General features: G+C 61.3%; 1 protein-coding gene and 1 pseudogene across 2 annotated transcripts; both read right to left on the minus strand.

Annotated features, from left to right (window-relative positions):
* Positions 1–287: 287 nt before the first annotated feature.
* Positions 288–7,441, minus strand: PARP10 (poly(ADP-ribose) polymerase family member 10). 2 transcript variants are annotated; one of them, XM_015590287.2, is made up of 10 exons: positions 7,106–7,441; positions 6,776–7,027; positions 6,468–6,701; positions 5,846–6,390; positions 5,519–5,740; positions 5,298–5,394; positions 4,495–5,094; positions 4,266–4,399; positions 985–1,159; positions 288–909 (listed from the first exon to the last, which is right to left on the minus strand). In XM_015590287.2, the coding sequence occupies exons 1-10, from the start codon at positions 7,281–7,283 to the stop codon at positions 557–559; spliced, it is 2,790 nt and encodes a 929-aa protein (XP_015445773.1). In that variant the 5' UTR covers positions 7,284–7,441; the 3' UTR covers positions 288–556. The 2 variants fall into 2 exon arrangements, with proteins under 2 accessions (XP_015445773.1, XP_006913029.1); XM_006912967.3 differs by having other exon boundaries at positions 6,468–6,704.
* Positions 2,312–2,430, minus strand: LOC112480570 (annotated as a pseudogene).
* Positions 7,442–9,409: the final 1,968 nt, after the last annotated feature.

Raw genomic sequence — 9,409 nt, forward strand, 5'->3', positions numbered from 1 at the left:
GCCGCCCGTTCGATCCGGGCACCCGTGTTTGCGCGGGGCCGCGGGCTCACCAAGACGGCGCGGCCGGGCAGCGCCCACAGCCCCGCGCGTACAAGGCGGGCGGGTCGGCCAGGAGATGTTGTTGGGGGAGCGTGCGTGACAGTGACACTAAGGCGACGTGGGATCTCTGGTGTGCGCTGGGTCCAGCTTCTGCTGGCCGCCTAAAATGGAGCAGCGGCCTCTGCACCCCCCCCACCCCTGCTAGGTCCCTCCCCCACCAAAAGACGTCGGACCGGCGCGCCAGCAGGTCCCTCCACCTGGTTTCACGTTTATTCAAATGACAGAATCGCGCTCGGGCAGTGTCGGGTCCTCCTCCCTCCCTCTGGGCTCTACTGACCCCTGGTGGTATGGCCGGTCCAGGCGGGGACTGGGCCCCAGCCCTCGTCGCACCGCCTGTCCCCGTACTGCGGCAGGAGTGCCTTCAGGGACAGCTCGGGCAGCCGAGGGGGCAGTAAGGCTGTGCGGAGCGGAAGCCTGGGGAGCAGGTCAGCGGCAGGGTCGAGAGGGACCTCTAGGGTCAGATGGCCGGGGAGTAGCCCAAGGGCCCAGAGGGGTTCCTGGAGGAGGGGGGAGCCCAGGGCATGTGCTCGCACGTGATGAGGTGGGTGGGCAGCGCCTGGGTGTCGTGAAAGATGACGAAGATGCTGGGCTGGCGGAGGCAGTCCACGGCGCTGTCGTAACGCAGGAGCACGTGGCCCGGGGCCCGCAGAGGGGGCGCCCGCAGCCCGCGGTGGCCCTGCCCGTAGTCGCCGGTCAGCACGCGCGCCACGAACACCGCCTTGTGGCCGTCAGCGTTGGGGGGCGAATAGCGGTCTTGCACAGACAGGGAGGCGCGCTTGGCGAAGTACACGCCCTGCCCGTAGAGGGTGCCTGCGGGTGGGATGCGCGGGAGTCAGGGTCGCCCGGGTCCGCAGAGCCCACGCCCTTGCCCTCCCCAGGCCTCACCATTGCGGCCGCAGAAGCTGCGGTTGAAGCCGTATGTGCAGATGTCTGCAACAGCCTGCGCTGACGTGCCGTGGTACAGGACGTGCTCGGCCGGGCGGCGGTCACAGCGTTGCTCCAGGCGCTCCCGGTGCAGCTCATACTGCTGCTGCAGCAGCGGGTGCAACACGCGCTCCACCTGCGGTGGCGGGAGGCGACAGAGCTATTCGGAGACTCTCTCCAGCCCCTGGGCCGCAGGGGCAGAGCTGACCCGGGTCTTGGAGGTCAGAGTCAGGGGAAACTGCATGACTCCAGTCCTGCTCTGCCCAGCAGCCAACATCGATAGACATTAGTCACCTGGATGGGGCCCCAGGTGGCACTGGAAGGCTTCCAGGGAGGCCTGCACGTGAGCAAACTCAGCCACTTGCCAGAGCGCAGCACTCATGTCCAGGCCTCTATAGAGAAAAGCTGAGCCAGGTGTCCACACTGGGGACAGGACTTCCCTCCTAACACCAAGCGATCCGCACCCCTCCCGCCCCCCGCCCAGTGCCGGGAAGACCAAGGTGACCAGACCAGTGGTCAGTGATGCAGGAGCCAATCTGGGCACATAGAGTTTCTAAACTAGTCTACCTAGTCTCCGCAGAGGGGCGCAGAAGAATCTGTCCTTAAAAGACTAGCTGCTGTGAAAGACAACTGCTCTGGCAAACGGCAAGTCCTCACACTGAGAATGGCATCGATGAGCCGCTAACGGAAAATACTTTATTAAAAAGAACAGAATTGCTGACTAAATCCTGTGGGTGGGCCGCATAATAAGATGATGCAGGGGGAGTTAAGGAGTGACGCCGCATGCAGAGCTCAAGACAGGGGACGGAGGACTCCGATCTGCGGACTGCCACAAGAAGATGACAGACTGGTGACGGGAGCAAGAGAGGACAGAATGGAAGGCAGTTCCCCCGAGCTGCAGTTGGCATCTTCAGGTGGGAAGGCTCCATAAAATGCCAAGGACGATGGGGAAGGGACACATCCCTGCCACTGCCTGCTGGAAAATTTCAACCTCCGAAAAGAATGAATCTACAAGTGTCCAGACACACACACACACACACACACACGTCAACACACACATGGAAAAAAGTCTCGCGTTCTTGCACTGGGCTTATCACCGCCAATACTGGATGCTAAGGGACCATAGAATTTTTTTTTAACTTTGCAAGAACAAAAAAAAATTTAAGAGAAAAGAAAAAAAAGCAATGCGTTTCAAAGATCTGGAGACAAATATTCTGATCCTGAATATTCCATCCAGCCAAACTTTTTTTTTTAAACATTGTTAACTTTATTTTATTATTTTTTTACACGCCTACAGCCCTTGGTATTCCGAGGTGGAATCCCATCCAAGTACTAACCAGGCCCGGCCCTGCTTAGCTTCCGAGATCAAACGAGATCGGGCACGTTCGGGGTGGCATGGCCGTAAACTCCACCCAGCCAGACTGTTGATGGTGAGGACAAAATCGGAACATCTGAAGACAGGCCAGAACCAGCTGTGCTCATGTAAGTTAGCAGAAATGTCTCAGGTAAACACATAGCAACTTTTGTTTGAAAAAGAATAATTGATGCCAATATCAAATTATAGTTGCAAATTACCTCTAACTGTAAAAGGCAAGCTAAATGTAAAAGTCCAAGGTGTTTACTGCCCACTCGGGGAGACACTTCTACTAAACAGAAAAAGAATCTCTGCACTAGGGTGACCAGGAGGCATGAAGAGTGACCCAGCAGCCAAGCACAGCACAGAAAAAAATGGAGAAAGTGAAAAAAATTGAGAGCCATTAGTCCCTGAATTCTAGAACATTCTCTGTCATGTACCCCAGTTTCAACAACTAGGATTTTATTTCACTATTTGCTCTAAGGTTCAATGGTAAATATTTTTTCATTATCATTTTATATCCATTGACCTAGCGGCCCAAAGATGGAGCTTTGTGATGGTCACAGAATAGAAGGTAACGTTCGTCAACCTTGACGGCAGAATACAAAGAACACAGCCTACCGAACTAGGAAGAGGGGGGAAGAGCTGAAAGAGGGGGAGAGGGAGACCAGAAACAGTGTCTGAAGTTAAGTGAAAAAAGAGTCTTCCAGCGAGCACCACTGTGACTTTGGCTGCACCTTCTGAAGTCACAGTGGTGCTCGCGGGAAGACTCAAGGGCACGTAACTGAACAGCCAGCCAGGGAGTCGGGGATCTGAGTGAAGCCATCGCTCCTCCATCTCAACACAGAAGTGACAGCCGCTAAGCACAGAACCAGAGGAGAAGCCCTTTATCCAAACTCAGAGGACTCATCTGCAGGAAAGTGGTGGTGGCAGGTGGTGGCAGATGACTGGGCCAGGTCTGGGGCAGGCCAGAGGTTCTGCATTTCTGATCGGCTCAAGCCACTGAGGCTGCTGGGCTCACCCACATCTTGGTGCATCAAGAGTCAAGAGTACACCCGCCTGGTGTCACCAGCACAATGAGTCCAGCTCCCCGCTGTCCCTTCCTTCTCGCATGTGGCCAGCCCTCTGCAAGCCTTGCCGTCAGCCCTGAGCACTCAGCCCTGCTCTCTGCTCCAGCTGTGTCCACCTCTTCCCTTCCTTCTATAAGCGGCTCAGTTTCAGACTGGTCCCATTGCTCCCAGTTGCTCTCTGCTCCTGCCTGGCACTGCCCTCACACTCCCTGGCCAGAGAGCAGCCTGGGCAGAGCCCCTCCTCAGCCCTTGCCCCTGGCTGCGCTGCCCTCCAACACCTACCCTCATTGCCTCCCCAGTCCCTCCAAGTCTCCTCTCCTGGCACCCAGGCAGGGACTTCTGGGACTCCCAGGGTTACACTCCGGCCCCACCCATTGGTCCCAGCCGATTCTGAAGCGTGCTTATGCTGAGTTGCCACATTCAGTAAGAGCAGCAGTGAGCCCTCTGTCTGCTGGAGCAGATCCTGAGGGTGGCAAGAGAACCCCAGAACAGCACGGCGTGTCTGTGGAATGAGTAGTCCTCACAGTAGCCACGAGGTGGCATCCCCACCCCATGCTCTAGAGAAGGGAACTGGTGTGGAGAGGGTCACGCCCCTGACCTCCATGCCCAAGCTTTGGGAAGGCCCTCTGGGCAGGGACCAGGCCTGGGAGCCTGGTGCTCTCCATCCCCCTGACAGCTTCCAGCCCGCCCCGAGCTGGCAGCTCCTGGCCAGTGGACCCTGACGTGGGCAACAATGGCAGCCCACAGGCTCTGCAAGGTGAAAATGGTGCCATGAGCCCAGGAGGCCATGAAGCTGACAAGACAGAGCGTGGACTCACCCGGACGATGTGGATCCTGCCGTGGGCAGCGTCCAAGGTGTCGTAAAAGGCCTGCACCACCGTCTGGAATTCCCTGTCACTCTCGGCCAGACACTCCAGCCTGCCCGCGGGCCCCTCCAGCCTCTGCGGTGGCACTGACACACAGGGAACAGGGTCCGGGCCGTGCATGGGACACTGGTCCCTGAGAGCTGGCTCACCCCATCTACCCCCATCCCAGGTGCAGACTTACGGGTGGGGCACGAAGCCTCCAAGACGAAGGCCAGACCCTGATCCTGGGGTCCAGCCAGCAGTGCCGCTAAGTGGCAGGCCGCACGGGTGGGCTGGGCCCCAAAGCCACGGAGGACAGCGCCATCACTGTGAAGGACAACACTCACGCCATGGCGCCGTCCCAGGCGGGCACACAGCTCTGCGGGCAGCGTGTGGCCCCGCAGTCCCACTGTCTCCTCCCGGAGGTGAACCTCCAAGGCGGCCCCTAGAGCCCGATCCAGCTCCTCCAGATCCTGCTCAAAGGCCATGTGCACCAGCAGCTGGGCCGGGCCACCAGCCAGCAGCCCTTCCTCGGCCGGCGCCTGGACTGGCTCCAGCAGGGAGAGGGCCAGACCTCGCCGCAGCGCGGCGGCCTCCTCCCGCTCAGCCTCCCGGCCCTGTGGCTCCAGTGACCGGTGGAGGGCCAGCTGCAGCTCAGCCTCCTCCAGCCACCCAGGAGCCCCAGCACTGGGGGCAGGTTCCTCCTCGGGGTGCTCCTCAGGCTCTTCCTCCTCCAGCCCCTCGGGCAGCTGGTCCTCCCCATCCAGGCCCTCCAGCGTGGCCAGCAGCTCTCGGACCTCCTCTGGGAACAGGGAGACACACTGGGTGAGGGATCAAGCCCAGCCAGGTGGGGCCGAAGGAGAGGATGAGTCCGGGGACGGGTGAAAGATGGAGAGAGGGTTTAGGGGACATGAGGTCACAAAACAGGTGGGAGTGCAGAGCGGGGCGGAAGGTGATGTCAAGGAGGGACCACCAGATGTGCAGGGCATGCCCGGGGAGCCCTACCAAGGCTCAGGTTCTCCTGGTCACTGCTTGTACTTTCTGGGGGCCACAGAGCATGAGACTGGCCAGGGAGGGCCTGGAGGGCCTCGGTGGGGTCCGCCTGTCGGGAGAGAATGGCAGGGCCCAGTGGGCACACACCCCTCCCGGGCCTCTAAGCAGGGGTGCAAGAAGCACCGGAGACTAAGCTGTGAGAAAGAGGGGGGTGGGGCGGGCTCCATCTCTACCTCTTCAGGGTCTGTGTCCAGGGTGTCCCTGGCCAGACGCTCTGTCCCAAAGACACACTGGAACTGAGCCTCTAGCCCCTGGAGAAGGTGCTGCCCCTCTGGGCCGAGCAGGAAGCTGGCGCTGCCTGGGTGCTTCAGACTCAGCACGTGACAGCTAATGCTGCCTAGCAGACTCTGCAGAAACTCCTCAGCTGCCCGGCAGGGGCCCAGGGCTCCGCAGAGCTGCAGGACCACAGGGGGCCGGGTGCAGGTTTAGGGCACAAGAAGGGTACCCAGAACCTTCGGTGGGGGTGCAGGCCAAAGGGAGGATCCTCAGAGGTCACTCACCCGAAAGCCAGTCACATCTGATCCTTCCAGTGGGAAGAGGGCAACGTCTCCCAAGCCAGCCAGAAGGTCCTCGTGATAGAGCTGTATGAAGCGCAGTGCTCCCGGCTCCATTAACAGCACCGTCTCCACCGGCGCCTCCCGCCCTGGTGACCCCACGGGCCCCAGGCTCTCCAGCCCCTCCCGCCCCGGTGACCCCACGGGCCCCAGGTTCTCCAGCGCCTCCTGCCCTGGTGACCCCACGGGCCCTGAGCTGACTGGCCCAGCCTGTCCCAAAGACCCTATAGGACTTGTCCTGAGGAAGGTTTCTAATTGTCCTGGTGCCTCCTCAGAGCCCAAGGTCGCAGACCCTGCACCCTTCTGTGCCCTTCCTGGCCCTGCAGTTTCCAGGGGAGCATGCTCAGTGGCTCCAGGCCCCAACTCTGCCGAGTGGTCCTTTCCGCTTGTGTCCTCAGCAAGGCCCTCAGGCTCCAGGACATCGTAATGGGGAATGAGGCTCAGCTCTGAGCCCTGCAGCCAGTGTTCCCGCTGCAGCACCTGCTCGGCCGCTTGGAGGAAGAGAGAAGACAGGACGTCAGGGCTGCTCAGATGGGCGGCTGGGCCAGCGCGGTGCGGCCCCACTCACCTTGCCACTGCCGGAAGCAGACGACGGTGCCCGCAGCCCCGGGCAGGCGGCGCAGGCCATCCAGGGGGCCTCCCCCACTGCGGCGCCCGTTCTCCAGGTACAGCTCCAGCAGCAGCAGGTCGGCTGCCAACGGGCCGCCCACCACACGCACAGCTCGGGCCTGTGGCACCCGCGCCAGGGACACTTCGGCCCCCTCCAGGCCCAGGGTCCTGGCCTGCTCCTCCAGCGCACGGACTTCTGGGGGAAAGGCGCGAGTTGGCTCAGGGCATCTCCCCTGACAGGCACACTGCCCCAGTCCCGCCTCTCACCTGCCTCAGAGAGGGGCTTGGGCAGCTGGACCAGGGCCCGGTCCGGTCGGGGGCTGGCCAGGGCGCGGCAGGGCTGCTCTGGGTGCCCCGTGGCACACAACAGGGTCTGGACGTGCTGCTCCAGGCGCTGGGGGGTGGTGCCGGGGGGCAGTCCTTGGAGCAGCAGGCGTGCAGGGGCGCGTGGCGGGGCCGTCCGCAGGCTCAGCCGAGCACCTTGCAGCGTGTGCTCCTGGGCCAAAACCCGCGCAGCGTCTGTGGGCGGAGGTGGGTGGGTTGTCAGGGCCAGTGTCCCGTGGGGGCCCCGGCTACCTCCTTCCATCAGCCCCTCACCTGCAGGCTCCTGAAAAGTGAGAACGCCCCCATGGCCGAGTCTCTGCCAGCTCAACACGGGGCCCCCCCCAGAGCGTCGGCGGTTCTCGAAGTATAGCATCAGCAGCTCGTCGGTGACGCTGGGGGACAGCCCTCCGAGCTCCACTGCCGCCCCCTCCTCCGCCTCAACCTCTGCCATCACAGCCCTGGGGCCAGGACCAGGGGCGTAGGGTAACAGCCTCCCGGTGCCCCGCAGCCCCCTCCAGGCCTGCGGCAGTACTCCCTGGTGCCCCCTTCATCGAGGGCAGCTCTCCACACGGCCCCAGCACCTGGGCGGGCCCACCCGAGGCCCGCAGCCAGGACCCATGCCTGCTCTGCCGAAGAAGGCCTGGGACAGGAAAACAAAAGTGAAACTGTCTGAGGGAAGTTGGGAGGGGCCTGCGGTGCTGGGGGTGGTGGCTGCAGCAAAGGTGCTGCCCTTTCCAGGCAGGCCCCTCCTGCAGGAACCCCCCACCCCCGCATCCAGTGCCTGAGCCTGGAAAGTGCTCTCAGCCAGGTGTCGACTGGGCAACTACACTCCGTCCAGCCACCAGCCCCACCCAGCCCACCGGCTGGCAGCGTAGCGGGGAGTGACCCTTCGTGGTCCTCTACTCCTCCGCTGCTCCCTTCCTGCGGCTCTCTCGGGTCTTCCATTGATGGTCATTGCCATCATCGTTGTCAGCATGGCTAACCCCGGAAGGTGCGGGCACTGTGCCTCGCCGCAGCAACCCATCACAGAAGGGGAAACAGAGGCGCAGCCGGGGCCTCACACCAGGCTACCTCTTGCAGCAGAGCCCTGCCCCCACTGCCCATGCTTCGTTGGCTTCCAGCCTCTCAAAGAGGTGTGCTCCACCTCCCCCCTCCCACTGACCCCTCAGCCCACTGAAGCCCAGCCTCCAGGGGACTGAGGACCTACCCAGCCTACACTCCCACCCTGGTCTGAGCCTCCGCCATCCCTCACCTGGATCACTACATTAACCTAACTCATTCCCCTCTGCCACTCCCACCTACCTCCACTGTGCCTCCTCAACAGAGTGGGCAGAGGGAGCCTTTTAAAGTGCCACCGACAACTGCTACGGCTCGGACCGACATGGAAGCCAAAGTCCTTTGGAGGGCCTGCAGGCCCAGCCTGACTGGGCCCCCAATCCCATCTCTGGCCCCATCCCTCTGCCTGGACGGGCCTTTCCCATAGAGCTACCTGGCCACCTTTCCTCTGTGACTCCCCTTACATGGCTTGGGTGGCGGTTTTAACTTGCACCTGAAAGTCCTCTTTGAGGACCTCTGACATGCACAGGCCACTTCCAAGGCTCTGACCTCAACTTCACGTGCAATTTTTCATTATTTTTCTTAAAGGCTCCTCGAATCGAATGAGCTTCTACTTCCAGGAAGCTCCAGGGCCTCCCTGCCTGCTCTGTGATTCCTCTTTTCCTAGGGCTCCCTACCTCCTAACACGCTGTGTAACTCAACTCACTACGCAGATGGCTGCCGAAGAAGACCTGCCACAGGTGGCAGGGCGCTCCTCTCTGACCAGATTGTTAATTTCCACAAACCAGCTGTGAAATGGGGGGGTAGCTTGGTCTTGGCCATGACAGGAGTGTCGATGCCACACGCACCAGCTAAGGGTACACGTGGGCTCCGCCTCTCCAGACCCACCTGTTAAACTCTGAAGCAGCACGCCACAGCTCTGACAGCGCCTTTGCTGAACCACCTCCAGGCCTCGGAGAGGCCACCCGTGCAAGAGCCAGGGGAGCACAGCCAAGGCTGCAGGCTCCGGTGGAGAGGCACTGCTGCAGGGGGGCCTCCAAGAGGCCACCTGGCAGGGGATGTTCCTGGCTGTGGCAATCAGGAGGATTGGTGGAGCTCAGGGAACAAGTGCAGCTGGCCTGCGGGCCTGGGGCATCTCTAAGCCTCAGCCCCTTAGCGGTGGATCAGGGCTAAGGACTACATACACCCTTGCGGAGGGGAGTGTGATGAGGACAAGTGAGGATAAACGTCTCATGTGGGGCCTGGAATAGTTTGCTCTCGAGACCAAAGTGCTCTGAGCCCAGAGAAACCGGATCTCATGCCTGGCGGGTGGGAATGTAAAAATGGTACAGCCCCTCTGGGAAATAGCTTGGCAGTTTCTTTAAAAACTAAACGCTCACCATATGATCCAGCAATTGTGCTCCTGGGCTTTTATCCCACATAAATGACGCAAGAATCGGGCCTGGGACTCGGAAAGGAACCAGCAGGGCGGCCGCAGCGGGTAGAGCGGCCCTAGAAGCCCGGCATTCGCAGCTCGGCCCG

Source organism: Pteropus alecto, unplaced genomic scaffold, assembly GCF_000325575.1.
Source record: "Pteropus alecto unplaced genomic scaffold, ASM32557v1 scaffold105, whole genome shotgun sequence".
Taxonomy (NCBI): Eukaryota; Metazoa; Chordata; class Mammalia; order Chiroptera; family Pteropodidae; genus Pteropus; species Pteropus alecto.

Excerpts from the sequence above, each read along its gene's own strand:
- PARP10 (XM_006912967.3), bottom strand. The coding sequence starts at position 7,283 with ATGGCAGAGGTTGAGGCGGAGGAGGGGGCGGCAGTGGAGCTCGGAGGG. Across the intron at positions 5,741-5,845 it reads CAGATGTGACTGGCTTTCGG|CTCTGCGGAGCCCTGGGCCC; the intron begins GTGAGTGACCTC and ends GTGGTCCTGCAG. Across the intron at positions 910-984 it reads CAGCTTCTGCGGCCGCAATG|GCACCCTCTACGGGCAGGGC; the intron begins GTGAGGCCTGGG and ends TCCCACCCGCAG.